The 18,994-nt window shown below is 47.3% G+C and overlaps 1 protein-coding gene across 1 annotated transcript; it reads right to left on the bottom strand.

The window, feature by feature from the left end:
* Nucleotides 1-477: 477 nt before the first annotated feature.
* On the bottom strand, nucleotides 478-5,815 carry LOC119268582 (protein NRT1/ PTR FAMILY 5.2-like). Its single transcript, XM_037550243.1, has 4 exons — nucleotides 5,603-5,815; nucleotides 2,220-2,437; nucleotides 1,545-2,116; nucleotides 478-1,455 (listed from the first exon to the last, which is right to left on the bottom strand). Exons 1-4 carry the CDS (start codon nucleotides 5,733-5,735, stop codon nucleotides 549-551), a joined length of 1,830 nt encoding a protein of 609 aa, XP_037406140.1. The 5' UTR covers nucleotides 5,736-5,815; the 3' UTR covers nucleotides 478-548.
* Between the last annotated feature and the right edge of the window lie 13,179 nt (nucleotides 5,816-18,994).

The raw sequence follows: 18,994 nt of genomic DNA, 5'->3' as shown, positions 1-18,994 counted from the left end.
ATCATGCTACTAGTGACATCCGTAGTTGAAAGTCCTTTTCACTTAAATAAAAAGCGTAATGGCGAACAAACCTATGGTTCTATGGTTAGGAGGACAATGACATCCCCTGCCCACTAAGGTTCAAGTCCTAGACTTGATGTTGATGCTGACATTTTTCTGGACTTATTCCAGGCCTTTCTCCGGTGTGCGTTTGGTGGGAGGAGATGTTATCGTCGACTACGAAGACGTATGTGATGACTTTGTCAATCTTAACATGACCAGCCTCTCGGAGGTGCTCATAGAAATAGTGTGCGCACGCGTTCGTAGAGATGAGTGTATGTGCATACTATGAGCGTCAAAAATAAAATAAAAATAACAAGCGTAATGGTCATTTTCCATCTGGACTCTAATTTTCATCTTATTGGGGTTTTAAGTTGGTGTTTACCAATTTTGTGTTTGCCTTTTTCTTTTCTTGTTATTATCTTTCGAATGTGCTCATAGGGATAGCGCGCGTGCATTACTATTTCACAATACTTTGAATTCGATTGATGAGGGTTTTGGAGGGAACATCAAGGATGAACTTCTACTGCGCCTACTGTAGCAGGTTGCTGCATCGCCACTTCCGGCCTCTGTTTCTCCCCGCCGCCACCATCAACGACGTGGGTGACCTCGGCGTTGTACACGTACATCCGGCACACGGCGAAGAAGACAAAGAGGTTGGCGCAGTTGAGGACCGCGAAGAAGGCGTAGTAGTGGTCCAGCCGGGAGGCGTTGAGGTTGTTCTGGATCCACCCTCCCTGCCCGTGCCGGCGCGTGACGCGCGATACCGTCGACAGCAGGAAGCTGCTGAGGAAGTTGCCGATGCCGAGGCTGGTCATGGAGTAGGAGGTGCCGAGGCTCTTCATGCCCTCGGGCGCCTGGTCGTAGAAGAACTCGATCTTGGCCACCTCCAGGAAGGCGTCGGCCACGCCCATGAGCACGAACTGCGGGAGCAGCACGAAGATGGAGAGCGGGACCGTCGTGCCCTTGCTCTCGAATATGCCGTTCTCCATCGCCACGCGCAGCCGGTGCCGCTCCGTCACCGACGCGATCACCATGATCACGATGTGGAAGACGAGCCCCACGCCCATGCGCTGGAGCAGCGAGATGCCGCGCGGGTTCTTAGTCAGCCGCCGCATGAAGGGCACGAAGAGGCGGTCGTAGAGCACCACGGAGACGAGCATGGAGATGGTCACGAACCCCTGCAGGCTGGCCGGCGGGATCTCGAAGTGGTGAAGGCGCCGCTCCAGCGTCGTGCCCTGCTTCACGAACAGCGTGTTGATCTGCGCCAGCATCGCGCTCGGGACGAACGTGATGAGTAGCACCGGCAGCATCTTGAGCATCTGCTTCGTCTCCTCCACCTGGGTCACCGTGCTCAACGACCACCGTGACGCGCTCCTACCCCCCTCGATCTTCACAGCCGCTTTGCTCAGCACCCTGCACCCCCAGCAATTAACTAATGAGACCACATATGCATAACAATCCGACGTACTGTAGTTGAGAACTTGAGATGGATGTATGGGCACCTGAAATTAGGCGTGTGCGGCAGCGGCGACGTCTTCTTTTTCTCGTACTGGTTGGGATCGTGCTCGTGCAGGCCGCGCGGGTCCACGGGCGCGGGGACGCGGCACTTGCGGACGGCAGCCACGATGACGCCGGCCATCTTGGCGAAGGAGCTCTCGGATGTCGGCTTGTGGCGGTAGAAGGGCGTCCCGGCGCTGAAGACGGCGATGGAGACGGCGAGGCCGGCGGTGGGGAGCGCGTAGCCGACGGTCCAGCCGATCTTGTCTTGGATGTAGACGAGGACGGTGTTGGCGAAGAGCGTGCCGAAGAAGATGCTGAACATCCACCAGTTGAAGAAGGAGAGCTTCTGCTTGCGCTCCCGCGGCTCGTGCTCGTCGAACTGGTCGGCGCCGATGGTGGAGATGTTGGGCTTGGTGCCGCCCGTGCCGACGGCGAGGATGTACAGGGCCAGGAAGAAGACGCCCAGCTGCACGCTCGTGGCCTTGTGGTCGCAGTTGGGGTCCGCCGTGCCGAGGCCGCATTTCGCCGGCTTCAGCGACGGCAGGGACACGGCCATGGTCAGCAGGATCATTCCCTGTGCAATCATCAGCGGAGGTGAGACTCACCCACCGGAAGAGCAGAAGGGTGGTGCGCACGGGACAAAGCGGCATGAAGAAAGAAGGACGGCGAGGACTTACGAGGAGGTATATGATGGAGGCGACCATGAAGGTGCGGTAGCGGCCGAGGTGGGCGTCGGCGATGTAGGCGCCGATGACGGGCGTCATCCAGATTGTGCCCACCCAGTTGGTGACGTTGTTGGCGGAGAGCACCGTGCCCTGGTGCAGCTCCGTCGTCAGGTATAGCACCAGGTTGGACGAGATGCCGTAGTAGGCCATCCGCTCGAACACCTCGTACACTGCACCGCACATTCAGGCAAAATTAAAACCAATCACTTTCCCTCTTTTTATTATTGGTACGCATGCACTTTCTTTCTTTCACCAAACCGTAACCATCGCACAGAAAAACATCATCGTGTCTTTTTGGTGTTGATGAAAGAAAAGGAAATCTTCCATTCGAAGTTCCACTCGGTTTCTATTTTCTCTCTCTTAATAATGAAAATCGGCAATTATTTTCTCTCTCTTAATAATCATTTCATTCGAAGTTCCACGTGGGACAACCCCTACAAGATGTTAGTCTCAAGGATGTGCTTCTCGCTCCGGTGTTTTTATTCTTTTGAAAGCATCTCGCTCGGGTGTTTCTTATTCTAGGAGCAGTCCACTTGAGGTATATGGTGTGTGGTGCTGGCTTGTTGGGCATCTCCTGTTTGTGTTTGTCATGTTGCAAGTGTGGGCGTGGCTTTTTTTTTTGAAACAAGGCAAAAGATTTGCCATTTCATTGATTAAGGAAGAAGGTTTAGACAATGCCACATAGCGGCAAGAAAATAAAGAACTACTCTCGCGCCATTACAATACTCAAATGCTTGGCGCCCGCCAAAGCCCAAAGAGACAACTCCTCTTTAATCCTGTTAATAAGGACCACCGAAGGAGAGGCCGTGTTGCGAAAGATTCTAGCATTGTGCTCCGACCAAATCTCCCAGGAGATGAGCATCATCAACGAAGCAAGCGCCTTGGGGGATTCGCTACGAATATGAATGTTCCCGGTCCACCATTGCTTCACCGAGCCCCTCGTCATCCAAGCAGCGGTATTGATGTGATGCATGCCAAGCCACTGGAGGATATCATTCCACACGGAAGGGTAAAACGACATTGGAACAGAAGGTGGGCCGCTGATTCCTGACTTTGCTTGCAAAGTGGGCAAAGACCGCAATTGGGCCATCCACGACGAAGAAGGCGATCTGAAGTCCAAATCCTATTTTGAAGAGCAAGCCAAGCGAAAAATTTGCACCTCGGAGGAGCCCACACCTTCCACACCGAATGGACCATGTCCGACGTAGTAAGGCCCTCAAATTGCGCCTTATAAGCCGAGGAGGAACAGTACATACCGTCCTTGGTGAACTTCCAAATAATGAAATCCTCCATATCCTCAGCAAGTGTGACCTGAGCAACCTTTTTCCAAAGGTGGGCGAACTGTTGGACGTGGTCGAGGGTCAGGCCATTGGAAATGTCAATGTGAGAGATCCAAGTGTTGTTAGATAAAGCTTGCTGGACCGAGCAGTTTTTCTTTTTAGACAGAACAAAGATGTCAGGCGCAATGTCACGCGGGCGCAAACCATTCGGCCAAGAGGAGTTCCAGAATCTGGCAGTACGCTCATTGCCAACCGTGACTGTAGTGGCAGCCGCAAACAAATCTCTGTCCTCGTCCGTACAAGGCGTATCCATACCAATCCATGGTTTTGTGGGCTCTTTCTATTCAAACCAGAGCCACCGGAACCTAAGAGCCTTGAAAAATTTGCCCAAATTGAGCACACCCAGGCCACCATGTTTCAAGAGGGCCTTGGAAATTTTGCCCAAATTGAGCACATCCATGGTTTTGTGGACATGGCTTTGTATGCGTGGTGATTTCAAGAGGGCTTCGCGTTGCTTGTATAAGTTTTCGCTCGGTTTTTCATAATTAACTGGGCAACTATCTTCTTCTTAATAATGCTAAAAGAAAAATCGGCAGTGCACCTGCCTTGCCCGTCAAAAAATAGCTCATGGTGTGAAGCAGCTTCAGAAACAAAACAAAAGAAAATGGGCTGTTCTCAGATGTAACCTCTGAAAGGGACCACAACACTTGTAATCATCCGGCCAGTTTTGGCCGATATGAACCGGAAGCAGCAGGGAGTATGCTGCGAGCTTATCGTTCTTACCATGAGCAATTAAATATATACAGATCGGCTGGACTCATTCGTCCTCTCAGAAAATCACAAGTGGGTTCGTTCGTGACCGTTGGTTAGTATACATGGTTAATTCCAAAACCTATGTTCCACTCGCAGCAGACAAGCCGGCTATGGTTAACAAGGCAGCAATTCAAGTGAGTGTAACTACCCACCGGTGATAGAGTAAAATTGTCCTATGGAAACGAACATGAGCTAAACAAATACTGCTAAGTGCTAATACTCATGCTTTTTTGCTCTGCAAACTCTGGTTTGGTCTATGGCAAAAACAAATCGTTGCTTCAGTCGTGGGCCTAAACACATTGCTGCCTACTGTTTATGATGACAAAATCATGAACTAAACAGCTCAAAAAGAAATCATGAACTAAACAAATACTACTACTGGTAATATCCTAAACTAGCTTGTATCGCAGCGTCCTAGGACTCTACGAATATTAATTTATGCACGGCGCTCTTTCATTGCCTCCTTCGTTTTGTTACAGCCGCCGGTCTATAGCCATCTATCTCGAGCAAATTTATTGTGATTAGGTTTGTCTTGCTTGTCAATTCACGCAAGTAGTACATCCATTACTGCAGACGGCGTACGTCCACAGAGCACGTGGGCGGGATAGTGCCACACCGGGGAAGCAGGACACGGACACTCAAAATCGAGGGACGGATGGCTCCGAGTTCATGTATCCCTGCCGCTGCTTATTCTTTGGACGAGTGCACACAGCATGCACGTATTTTAACTTTTTTCTTTTGAGAAATCTTTAACGCTCCTATGCCCGCAGCGCAGTTCCTGTGATACGGGGATCGTTTCTTGTCTGAATATAAAGCAGGATGGCAGGTTCCTGCAGGTCGTCAGAAAAGATCGCCAGTCCGATCCTAACATGAACCAAACCATTTCATGATCCCGTTGACCATGCCATATCTATGCATGTGCCCAGCAGAGAAAAATAAACTCGATCGTACACACGTACAGTATTGTTCAATCAACAACTAACATGAGCCTCCATCGCCAAAAATAAATAAATAAACAATGAGCGTGAGCCTATGGGCCTAACAAAGATCGTTATTTTGTTTTTATTTTGTTTCAAGAAAGAAAAGAAAGACGCAGACGCCTATGGAGGAGAACCCCTGGCTACGAGGCCGGAGACAGAGAGAAGCAGCTGAACTGAAGCAAGCCGGAGAAGCGGCGGAGGTGGAGCAGATGATTTCGCCGGCTAGCTAGCTAATTGGTGAGTGGTAAAGTAGAGTAATTACCTACGACGAAGGCGCAGGCTCTCCAGCCTCCTCGCTTTGAGCGGAGGATGGGGTTGCCGTGGAGGTCTGTGGTGCCGTCCTGCGTGTACTCGCCGTCGCTGCCGCCGGCCTCCAGCCGGGTCGTCCCCGCCATGGACGCTCCCTGTCTGTCTGTGGACTATGGAGGGAGGGAGGGCACTGCTAGTTCTCCGGGTGCCTGCGTGAGCTGAGCTCCTGTGTACTTGTCCATTTATAAGCCCGGTCTTGGCGGGCAGCGACTTGGCAAGTGGCGGGTTGGACTGCGGGGAGTGCCAAAAATGTCTGGACAGCGGGGTTTTGGACATCGCAACCAGAAACTAAAAAGAACCAGTTAAAAATAAAAGAAACTAAAAAGAAAGCACGCCATTTGGTGGGCTCCCAAGGGCGCCAGTACTACGTACCTGATTGCGTACTCAACATAGTATTTTCTTGGACGACTTGTTTTATGGTTCTTTTCAGAAAATCTTGGACGACTTGATACCTCCACACTTGGAGAGGTGGCTAAGTTAATCAGAGTTGGTGGCCTTGCAATTATGCGCATTTACCATTGCACCCTAGACGATTCACTTGCTGCAGAATACTTGTTGCGTTCCCACCTCGTTGAGGTTTCCAAAAGAGTGTGAACTCCGCCGCCGGAACCGGAAGGGTTGGTGATGGTAAATGTTGACGCTGCTTTCCTTTTCGACACTGGGTAAATGGGTGCAGGTGTCGTGATTCGTGATCATCATAGGGAGTGTGTGGCCGCCAGCAGATGTTCCTTTGATAAAGTACCTGAACCTGAGTTGACGGAGGCCACTGCTATGCGTTAGGCTGGTCACAATGGAGAGGAACTGTTGGGGAACGTAGCAGAAATTCAAAATTTTCCTACGTGTCACCAAGATCTATCTATGAAGAAACTAGCAACGAGGGAAGGAGAGTGCATCTACATACTCTTGTAGATCGCTAAGCGGAAGCGTTCAAGAGAACGGGGTTGAAGGAGTCGTACTCGTCGTGATCCAAAACACCGGAGATCCTAGTGCCGAACGGACGGCACCTCCGCGTTCAACACACGTACAGCCCGGTGACGTCTCCCACGCCTTGATCCAGCAAGGAGAGAGGGAGAGGTTGAGGAAGACTCCGTCCAGCAGCAGCACAACGGCGTGGTGGTGGTGGAGGAGCGTGGCAATCCTGCAGGGCTTCGCCAAGCACCGCGGAAGAGGAGGAGGAGGAAGAGAGGCGGGGCTGCACCAAGAGGGAGAGGTTCTCATGTGTTGGCAGCCCCAAAACCTCAAGTATATATAGGGGGGAAGGGGGCTGCGCCCCCTTTAGGGTTTCCCACCCCAAGGGGTGCGGCCAGCCCTAGATGGGACTTGGAGGGGGCGGCCAAGAGGGGGAGAGAGGGGGCGCGCCCTAGGGTGGGCCTATAGGCCCATCTGCGCCTAGGGTTTCCCCTCTCCCCTCCTAGCTGCGCCTTGGGCAAGGGTGGGAGGCGCACCAGCCCACTCTGGGGCTGGTCCCTTTCCACTCTAGGCCCATGCAAGCCTCCGGGGCCGGTGGCCCCACTTGGTGGACCCCGGGACCCTCCCGGTGGTCCCGGTACGTTACCGATAAAACCCGAAACTTTTCCGGTGACCAAAACAGAACTTCCCATATATAAATCTTTACCTCCGGACCATTCCGGAACTCCTCGTGACGTCCGGGATCTCATCCGGGACTCCGAACAACATTCGGTTACCACATACAAGCTTCCTTTATAACCCTAGCGTCATCGAACCTTAAGTGTGTAGACCCTACGGGTTCGGGAGACAAGCAGACATGACCGAGACGTTCTCCGGTCAATAACCAACAGCGGGATCTGGATACCCATGTTGGCTCCCACATGCTCCACGATGATCTCATCGGATGAACCACGATGTCAAGGGCTTAATCAATCCCGTATACAATTCCCTTTGTCTAGCGGTATTGTACTTGCCCGAGATTCGATCGTCGGTATCCCGATACCTTGTTCAATCTCGTTTCCGGCAAGTCTCTTTACTCGTTCCGTAACACATCATCCCGTGATCAACCCCTTGGTCACATTGTGCACATTATGATGATGTCCTACCGAGTGGGCCCAGAGATACCTCTCCGTTTACACGGAGTGACAAATCCCAGTCTCGATTCGTGCCAACCAAACAGACACTTTCGGAGATACCTGTAGTGCACCTTTATAGCCACCCAGTTACGTTGTGACGTTTGGTACACCCAAAACATTCCTACGGTATCCGGGAGTTGCACAATCTCATGGTCTAAGGAAAAGATACTTGACATTAGAAAATCTTTAGCATACGAACTACACGATCTTTGTGCTAGGCTTAGGATTGGGTCTTGTCCATCACATCATTCTCCTAATGATGTGATCCCGTTATCAACGACATCCAATGTCCATGGTCAGGAAACCGTAACCATCTATTGATCAACGAGCTAGTCAACTAGAGGCTTACTAGGGACATGGTGTTGTCTATGTACCCACACATGTATCTGAGTTTCCTATCAATACAATTATAGCATGGATAATAAACGATTATCATGAACAAGGAAATATAATAATAACTAATTTATTATTGCCTCTAGGGCATATTTCCAACAGTCTCCCACTTGCACTAGAGTCAATAATCTAGTTCACATCGTCATGTGATTAACGCTGATAGGTCACATCGCCATGTGACCAACATCCAAAGAGTTTACTAGTGTCTGTAAACTAGTTCACATCATCATGTGATTAAGACTCAATGAGTTCTGGGTTTGATCATGTTGCTTGTGAGAGAGGTTTTAGTCAACGGGTCTGAACCTTTCAGATCCGTGTGTGCTTTACAAATCTCTATGTCATCTCCTAGATGCAGCTACCACGTTCTAGTTGGAGCTATTCCAAATAACTGTTCTACTTGGAGCTATTCTAAATTGTTGCTCCATTATATGTATCTGGTATCTCTACTCAGAGCTATCCGGATAGGTGTTAAGCTTGCATCGACGTAACCCTTTACGACGAACTCTTTTACCACCTCCATAATCGAGAAAATTCCTTAGTCCACTAGTTACTAAGGATAACTTTGACCGCTGTCCTGATGATCCACTCCTTGATCACCTTTGTACTCTCTTGCTAGACATGTGGCAAGGCACACATCAGGTGCGGTACTTAGCATAGCATACTGTAGAGCCTACGTCTAAAGCATAGGGGACGACCTTTGTCCTTTCTCTCTTTTCTAGCGAGGTCGAGCTTTAAGTCTTAACTTCGTACCTTACAACTCAGGCAAGAACTTCTTCTTTGACTGATCCATCTTGAACACCTTCAAGATCATGTCAAGGTATGTGCTCATTTGAAAGTATTATTAAGCATTTTGATCTATCCTTATAGATCTTGATGCTCAATGTTCAAGTAGCTTAATCCAGGTTTTCTATTGAAAAACACCTTTCAAATAACCCTATATGCTTTCTAGAAAATCATTTCTGATCATCAACATGTTAACAACATATACTCATCAGAAATTCTATAGTGCTCCCACTCATTTCTTTGGAAATACAAGTTTCTCATAAACTTTGTATAAACCCAAAATCTTTGATCATCTTATCAAAGTGCACATTCCAACTCCGAGATGCTTACTCCAGTCCATGGAAGGATCGCTAGAGCTAGCATACCTTTTAGCATCCTTAGGATCGACAAAACCTTTCTGATTGTATTACATACAACCTTTCCTTACGAAAACTGGTAAGGAAACTCGTTTTGACATCCATCTGCCAGATTTCATAAATGCAGCTAATGCTAACATGAATCCGACGGACTTAAGCATCGCTACGGATGAGAAAATCTCATCGTAGTCAACTCCTTGAACTTGTGAAAAAACTCTTCGCCACAAGTCAAGCTTCATAGACGGTGACATTACCGTCCACGTCCGTCTTCTTCTTAAAGATCCATTTATCTTAATGGCTTGCCGATCATTGGGCAAGTCCACCAAAGTCCATGCTTTGTTCTGATACATGGATCCTATCTCGGATTTCATGGTTTCTTAACCATTTGTCGGAATTTTGGCCCACCATCGCTTCTCCATAGCTCGTAGGTTCATTGTTGTCTAGCAACATGACCTTCAAGACAGGATTATTGTACCACTCTGAAGTAGTACGTATCCTTGTCACCCTACGAGGTACGGCAGTGACTTGATCCGAAACTTCATGATCACTATCATAAGCTTCTACTTCAATTGGTGTAGGTGCCACATGAACAACTTCGTGTGCCCTGATACACACTGGTTGAAGTGACGGTTCAATAACCACATCAAGTCTCCACCATCCTCCCACTCAACTTTTCGAGAGAAACCTTTCCTCGAGAAAGGACCCGATTCAAGAAACAATCCATATTGCTTTCGGATCTGAATTAGGAGGTATACCCAACTGTTTTGGGTGTCCTATGAAGATGCATTTTATCCGCTTTGGGTTCGAGCTTATCAACCTGAAACTTTTTCACATAAGCGTCGCAGCCCCAAACCTTTAAGAAATGACAGCATATGTTTCTCTAAACCGGTGTCATCTCAACGGAATTACGTGGTACCCTATTAAAGTGAGTGCGGGTGTCTCTAATGCCTAACCCATGAACGATAGTGGTAATTCGATAAGAGACATCATGGTACCCACCATATCCAATAGGGTGCAACTATGATGTTCGGACACACCATCACACTATGGTGTTCCAGGCGGTATTGTAAAACAATTTCCACAATGTCTTAATTGCGTGCCAAAACTCGTAACTCAGATATTCATCTCTATGGTCATATCATAGACATTTTATCCTCTTGTCACAATGATCTTCTACTTCACTCTGAAATTACTTGAACCATTCAATAATTCAGACTTGTGTTTTATCAAGTAAATATTCTCAACATCTACTCGAATCATCTGTGAAGTAAGAACATAACGATATTCACTGCATGCCTCAGCACTCATTGGACTGCACACATCAAAATGTGTTACTTCCAACAAGTTGCTATCTTGTTCCATCTTACTGAAAACGAGGCTTTTCAGTCATCTTGCCCATGTGGTATGATTTGCATATCTCAAGTGATTCAAAAACAAGTGAGTCCAAACGATCCATCTGCATGGAGTTTCTTCATGCGTATACACCAATAGACATGGTTCGCATGTCTCAAACTTTTCAAAAAACGAGTGAGTCCAAAGATCCATCAACATGGAGCTTCTTCATGCGTTTTATACCATTATGACTTACATGGCAGTGCCACAAGTAAGTGGTACTATCATTACTATCTTATATCTTTTGGCATGAAAATGTGTATCACTACGATCGAGATTCAATAAACCATTCCTTTAGGTGCAAGACCATTGAAGGTATTATTCAAATAAATAGAGTAACCATTATTCTCTTTAAATGAATAACCGTATTGCGATAGTCATAATCCAATCATGTCTATGCTCAACGCAAACATCAAATAACAATTATTCAGGTTTTAACACCAATCTCGATGGTAGAGGGAGCGTGCGATGCTTGATCATATCAACATTGGAAACACTTCCAACACATATCGTCAGCTCACCTTTAGCTAGTCTCCGTTTATTCCGTAGCTTTTATTTCGAGTTACTAATACTTAGCAACCGAACCGGTATCTAATACCCTGGTGCTACTAGGAGTACTAGTAAAGTACACATCAACACAATGTATATCCAATATACTTCTATCGACCTTGCCAGCCTTCTCATCTACCAAGTATCTAGGGTAATCCTGCTCCAGTGGTTGTTCCCCTTATTACAGAAGCACTTAGTCTCGGGTTTGGGTTCAACCTTGGGTTTCTTCACTAGAGCAGCAGCTGATTTGCCGTTTCATGAAGTATCCCTTCTTGCCCTTGCCCTTCTTGAAAACTAGTGGTTTCACCAACCATCAACAATTGATGCTCCTTCTTGATTTCTACTTTCGCGATGTCAAACAACGCGAATACCTCAAGGATCATCATCTCTATCCTTGATATGTTATAGTTCATCACAAAGCTCTAGCAGCTTGGTGGCCATGACTTTTGAGAAACATCACTATCTCATCTGGAAGATCAACTCCCACTCGATTCAAGTGATTGTTGCACTCAGACAATCTGAGCACAAGCTCAACGATTGAGCTTTTCTCCCTTAGTTTACAGGCTAAGATAATCGTCGGAGGTCTCATGCCTCTTGACGTGGGCACGAGCCTGAAATCTCAATTTCAGCCCTCGAAACATCTCATATGTTCCGCGATGTTTCGAAAATGTCTTTGGTGCCTCAACTCTAAACCGTTTAACTGAACTATCACGTAGTTATCAAATGTGTATGTCCGATGTTCGCAAAATCCATAGACGATGTTTGGGGTTCAGCACACTGAGCGGTGCATTAAGGACATAAGCTTTCTACTGTCCGCATAATTGCTACTATCAACTTTCAACTATATTTTCTCTAGGAACATATCTAAACAGTGGAACTAAAGCGCGAGCTTACGACATAATTTGCAAAAGGTCTTTTGACTATGTTCAAGATAATTAAGTTCATCTTATGAACTCCCACTCAGATAGACATCCCTCTGGTCATCTAAGTGATTACATGATCCGAGTCAACTAGGCCGTGTCCGATCATCACGTGAGACGGACTAGTCATCATCGGTGAACATCTTCATGTTGATCGTATCTACTATACGACTCATGCTCGACCTTTCGGTCTCCGTGTTTCGAGGCCATGTCTGTACATGCTAGGCTCGTCAAGTTAACCCTAAGTGTTTTCGCGTGTGTAAATCTGTCTTACACCCGTTGTATGTGAACGTAAGAATCCATCACACCCGATCATCACGTGGTGCTTAGAAGCGACAAACTGTAGCAACGGTGCACAGTTAGGGGAGAACACTTCTTGAAATTGTTGTAAGGGATCATCTTATTTACTACCGTCGTTCTAAGCAAATAAGATGCATAAACATGATAAACATCACATGCAATCAAATAGTGACATGATATGGCCAATATCATTTTGCTCCTTTTGATCTCCATCTTCGGGGCTCCATGATCATCATCGTCACCGGCATGACACCATGATCTCCATCATCATGATCTCCATCATCGTGTCTTCATGAAGTTGTCTCGCCAACTATTACTTCTACTACTATGGCTACCGGTTAGTAAAGTAATTACATGGCGTTGTTCAATGACACGCAGGTCATACAATAAATAAAGACAGCTCCTATGGCTCCTGCCGGTTGTCATACTCATCGACATGCAAGTCGTGAATCCTATTACAAGAACATGATCAATCTCATACATCACATATCATTCATCACATTCTTCTTGGCCATATCACATCACAAAGCATACCCTGCAAAAACAAGTTAGACGTCCTCTAATTGTTGTTTGCATGTTTTACGTGGCTGCTATGGGTTTCTAGCAAGAACGTTTCTTACCTACGCAAAACCACAACGTGATATGCCAATTGCTATTTACCCTTCATAAGGACCCTTTTCATCGAATCCGTTCCGACTAACGTGGGAGAGACTGGCACCCGCTAGCCACCTTATGCACCAAGTGCATGTCAATCGGTGGAACCTGTCTCACGTAAGAGTACGTGTAAGGTCGGTCCGGGCCGCTTCATCCCACAATACCGTCGAAACAAGATTGGACTAGTAACGGTAAGCATATTGAACAACATCAACGCCCACAACTACTTTGTGTTCTACTCGTGCAAAGAATCTACGCAATAACCTAGCTCTGATGCCACTGTTGGGGAACGTAGCAGAAATTCAAAATTTTCCTACGTGTCACCAAGATCTATCTATGGAGAAACTAGCAACGAGGGAAGGAGAGGGCATCTACATACCCTTGTAGATCGCTAAGCGGAAGCGTTCAAGAGAACGGGGTTGAAGGAGTCGTACTCGTCGTGATCCAAAACACCGGAGATCCTAGTGCCGAACGGACGGCACCTCCGCGTTCAACACACGTACAGCCCCGTGACGTCTCCCACGCCTTGATCCAGCAAGGAGAGAGGGAGAGGTTGAGGAAGACTCCATCCAGCAGCAGCACAACGGCGTGGTGGTGGTGGAGGAGCGTGGCAATCCTGCAGGGCTTCGCCAAGCACCGCGGAAGAGGAGGAGGAGGAAGAGAGGCAGGGCTGCACCAAGAGGGAGAGGTTCTCATGTGTTGGCAGCCCCAAAACCTCAAGTATATATAGGGGGGAAGGGGGCTGCGCCCCCTTTAGGGTTTCCCACCCCAAGGGGTGCGGCCAGCCCTAGATGGGACTTGGAGGGGGCGGCCAAGAGGGGGAGAGAGGGGGCGCGCCCTAGGGTGGGCCTATAGGCCCATCTGCGCCTAGGGTTTCCCCTCTCCCCTCCTAGCTGCGCCTTGGGCAAGGGTGGGAGGCGCACCAGCCCACTCTGGGGCTGGTCCCTTTCACTCTAGGCCCATGCAAGCCTCCGGGGCCGGTGGCCCCACTTGGTGGACCCCGGGACCCTCCCGGTGGTCCCGGTACGTTACCGATAAAACCCGAAACTTTTCTGGTGACCAAAACAGGACTTCCCATATATAAATCTTTACCTCCGGACCATTCCGGAACTCCTCGTGACGTCCGGGATCTCATCCGGGACTCTGAACAACATTCGGTTACCACATACAAGCTTCCTTTATAACCCTAGCGTCATCGAACCTTAAGTGTGTAGACCCTACGGGTTCGGGAGACAAGCAGACATGACCGAGACGTTCTCCGGTCAATAACCAACAGCAGGATCTGGATACCCATGTTGGCTCCCACATGCTCCACGATGATCTCATCGGATGAACCACGATGTCAAGGACTTAATCAATCCCGTATACAATTCCCTTTGTCTAGCGGTATTGTACTTGCCCGAGATTCGATCGTCGGTATCCCGATACCTTGTTCAATCTCGTTTCCGGCAAGTCTCTTTACTCATTCTGTAACACATCATCCCGTGATCAACCCCTTGGTCACATTGTGCACATTATGATGATGTCCTACCAAGTGGGCCCAGAGATACCTCTCCGTTTACACGGAGTGACAAATCCCAGTCTCGATTCGTGCCAACCAAACAGACACTTTCGGAGATACCTGTAGTGCACCTTTATAGCCACCCAGTTACATTGTGACGTTTGGTACACCCAAAGCATTCCTACGGTATCTGGGACTTGCACAATCTCATGGTCTAAGGAAAAGATACTTGACATTAGAAAAGCTTTAGCATACGAACTACACGATCTTTGTGCTAGGCTTAGGATTGGGTCTTGTCCATCACATCATTCTCCTAATGATGTGATCCCGTTATCAACGACATCCAATGTCCATGGTCAGGAAACCGTAACCATATATTGATCAACGAGCTAGTCAACTGGAGGCTTACTAGGGACATGGTGTTGTCTATGTACCCACACATGTATCTGAGTTTCCTATCAATACAATTATAGCACGGATAATAAACGATTATCATGAACAAGGAAATATAATAATAACTAATTTATTATTGCCTCTAGGGCATATTTCCAACAGGAACTTAGGAGTAACATCACACACTCCAATATAATTTGCTTATGTGGCACATATTTAATAAAGAGAGAGGTGCTTGTGGTAACTAGCTAAGTTATCGGAACATCACACACTCCAAGAAACAATGAGTCTATAACCTAATAAATACATCGTTGCATGACACTACATAGATGTTCCTACCCACTATTGAGGTAGTAACATAGTCTAGGGAAGTGTGTAAGTTACTAGCTTATGTTCTTGCCCATTGTGACCAGCCTTATGCCTCGTCATTTGCCGCCGAAGAAGGTTCTCATAGGTGATGGTCGCCTCAGATTGCTCATCTCTGGTGTCCAAAGTTAATTCTCCTATGCTGGATCGCTCAGGGACCAGAGCCGTTGTTTCTGACATCAAGAGTTTGGCCTCAAAGTTTCTCTCGGTTTCCTTTTTCCATGTTAGTTGTATATGTAATGGGGCTGCTCACGCTCTTGCTAAGTCAGTTGTGCGTGAGGCTTGTGCTATTTGGATTCGGTCCATTGTGTGTAATGAACTATAATAGTTATATTAATGAAGCGTCCCAATACCTAGAAAAAATATGAACACATTTTTTTAATAACCGGGGTTTCCCTCCCCATTTTTATTAAAACAAGGCAGCAAGAAAACATAAAAACTGAGCTAGAAATCCTTGACGGCTAGGGCAAGCTCTCTCCTCCAAGATTCGCCAGCGAATCTGTAGCTTCGCCTCCCCTCTGCTTGCCGCTCTCGCAACCGGTGGCAGGGAGGAGAATCTTGGTGCCTTTGCTTCGTTGATAGTTTAGGTTAGGGTTTTTAGTCCTCGCAGGTGCAACGCTCGGGTGGGTGGCGGCACTTCTACTTTGAGTTTGTCTTTCGGGGTCCGATCCTCCTCGATTTCGTCCATCTGGACGTAGTCGATGGAGCTACGACATAGATTCCTGTCGTCTCCTTGGGATGGTGAGGTCAGGGTTCCTCGCTGTGTGGCGAGATTTGGTGTTGGGTGCTTCAGATATATTCAAGGATTCAACGACAATGAATGCGGCTCCAGAACACTGGTCCTTATGGGCACGTGCACGAAGACTTCCCGGCTGTTATTGACAAGGTCAAGCCGCCTCCGATAGGGGAGCGGTGACAGCGGCACATCGGCGGCTTGTTCTAAGACAGTAGTGGTCGTTTGGTGGTCTTGGAATCTCAATGTAATTTTTACTATGTTTGAGATGCTTTGTAATTCTGATGAACTTTGATAATTGATCACCAATCATTTTTGCAAAAAAAGACAACATAAAATCTATTCACAACGATCAGGCTAAGCTAAAGTAGATAAGCCAGACTTTTTTTGCGAAATGAGTCAGATAGTTTTAGACCAAACAAACAGGGGATCAAAGCTCCATCCAATCATTGCAAGGCTTCAATCTTATTCTGTTCATCCTTCACTTCCTTTTGATCATTCTTTTATTACCGGAGTTCTTCATGGAGGCTCAACATGGTGGCTCATCAAGGATTCCTTTCATTCTTCATTCGTTCTTCAAGATTTCTCTCGAAGTTATGGTCCGCCACGCTATACTCTAAATTAAACATGGTGTTCAACACATGTCTTGTTTTGAGGAGTTCAAGTATTCTTCATCTTGCATTCCGAAGTGCAATTCTTTCATATCTCATTTTTTGAGGTGGTGTTATGTCATTGTTAATAATTTCCCTTCATGTTTCAGGATCCACAAGTTTTCAAGAGTGACATATCTAAATCCATCATTTTTCTCTTCGCTCAAGACATATTTTCAACCAATCAATCTCTTGATTGGAGTTATCTTGTGTCATATTTCATCTAAAGCTTTCCCTAGAGCTTGTTGCTATTTATGGTGCTCATAAATGACCCAAGTTCTTCATTTATCCTCCCGGTGAAATAAGTTTCTTGTCTCCTTGTTCATATCAATCCAATCTATTGTTTCCGTTAGTGGCAGAATTTCGCCTCAATTTTGAGATGCTTTTCATAAGCCCACTATAAGCTTATTCGTTTCGTTGTTGGTTTTCCAACTATTCCGTTATAACCTTCTTGGAAGGGTGCTCTCCAAGCTCATTTGTGGCAGAAGTTGGCATTTTCTTCTCCATTCTTTTATTCCAATGATCTATCTTTTATTCTTTCGTTCCGGAGGCATTGTGATGTTGCTCTCTTCACCCGTCATCCCATTTTTCTCAAAGATCATGTTCTTTCCTTTTGCTTATCCATTCAACCGGAGTGTCATGTCCTTCATTCAAGTTCTCTCATCTTATCAAGTTTTGCCTCCCTTCTCAACCGGAGTGCTGAAATCTTTCTTACCCATTGTGCCATTCTTTCAGTAGTTCCGGAGGCAGTGTGTTGTTGATTTCATCAAGTATCCTTTCATCTTGTCAAGTTCATATTCTATGCCTTCCTTTTCCAACCGGAGTGTTGTCGTAATTGATCTTTATCGTTCCTTGTACATCTCGTTTCAACCGGAGTGCTTGCATGTACTTCTTGTCCATTGTACCCCTTTTCTTATGTCTTTCAACCTACAAGTTTCTCATAATGTTCCTTGTTCCTCTTTTCTAATGGTGTGTTCGCAATCTCGTTCATCTTCGTTGTATTCTTTTCTCAAAATGTTTTTACCTCTCAAGGTTCTCTGGTTTCACTCGTTTGTCAAAGAAGTAACTTAGTTTTACCTCTTCTATTCCTCTTCGTTTCTCTCCGGAGCCATCCTTAGATCTTGGGACGAGATCCTCTTATAGTGGTGGAGTGTTGTGACGCCCCGAGACCGTTGCGCTAGGTGTCTTCTAGTTATTCACAGTCGTTGCCATGTCAATTTCTTACGTGTTGCATCTTGCCATGTCATCATGTGCATTGCATCATCATGTTTTCAAAACTTGCGTTCGTCCGGGTTCCCCCAGTTCCGTCTGTTGTCCGTTCTGAGCCCAGACACACTTGCACGCGCCCGCAGCACCTCCGAACTATTATTTTATTAGTGGTGTAAAAATGTTCTCGGAATGGGGTGAAAGTTGGCATGCGGTCTTATTATAGTGTAGATAGAACGCCTGTCAAATTTCATCGCATTCAGAGTCCGTTTGATGCTCCAACGGATAACTATAGCGGCATTATAACCGGTTAAATGTCGGATGTTTTTGGTCTCCGAAAACTGTTGCCGGGCTTTCCCTCGTTTTCCTCACTAGACCATCTACACAGTCTACTACCAACCGCCAGGCCACCTAACCCCTCCTTGCACAGTGAATCAACCCCTCACGCCCGTCCGAAAACTTCCCCAAACCCGAACCGCTCGGTCATGACCAGTGGGTCTGGATCATCCCCAAAATATCATCGTTTTATTTATTGGACTCCTTAGCCTATTTATTCTCGTCTGTCAGATTTCAACCAGAAGATCCAACCTCCCCTCTTTCTCCATATTTATAGACCCCTAGTCCATTTGTGGACGACCCTAAATTTTCTCCCCTTGTCCCATCCTTCTCATCCACCGCCGCCACCCGCCTACCTTTCTTCCTCGGGATCCCCTCATTCCGCCCGATCCAATCCCACCAAGCGGACTCCACCCGAGGTCTCCCCTCGATCCAACCCTCCTCTGCCTTCTTGCCCATTCTGGATCAGAGCCCGAGCAAGAAGAGCTCGCTCCTGAACCAGCGCACTCCTCGGCTCCTCTCCGAGCACCTGACACCGTCGCCTCCATCTTCATCAGAGCACCAGCGGGACCCTGCGGCCTTCTCTGCCCTCTCCATGAGCTGGCCGCAAGCAGCGCCGCCAACAGGTCCGCGCCATGACCCGCCTTCTTCCCTCGTTCTTCCTCCTCCCTCTGTTCGTCTCTCTCTCTCAAGGCTCTCTCTCTCTCTCTCAAGGCTCTCTCTCTCTCT

This window comes from Triticum dicoccoides, chromosome 1A (assembly GCF_002162155.2).
Source record: "Triticum dicoccoides isolate Atlit2015 ecotype Zavitan chromosome 1A, WEW_v2.0, whole genome shotgun sequence".
Lineage (NCBI taxonomy): Eukaryota > Viridiplantae > Streptophyta > Magnoliopsida > Poales > Poaceae > Triticum > Triticum dicoccoides.
Note: the sequence above shows the minus strand (reverse complement) of the source record. Positions and strands in the feature narration are given on the sequence as shown.

Coding starts and splice junctions, on each gene's coding strand:
- LOC119268582 (XM_037550243.1), bottom strand. CDS start 5,735: ATGGCGGGGACGACCCGGCTGGAGGCCGGCGGCAGCGACGGCGAGTAC. Junction 2,438..5,602: donor AGCCTGCGCCTTCGTCGTAG/GTAATTACTCTA, acceptor TGTGCGGTGCAG/TGTACGAGGTGTTCGAGCGG. Junction 2,117..2,219: donor CCTCCATCATATACCTCCTC/GTAAGTCCTCGC, acceptor ATGATTGCACAG/GGAATGATCCTGCTGACCAT.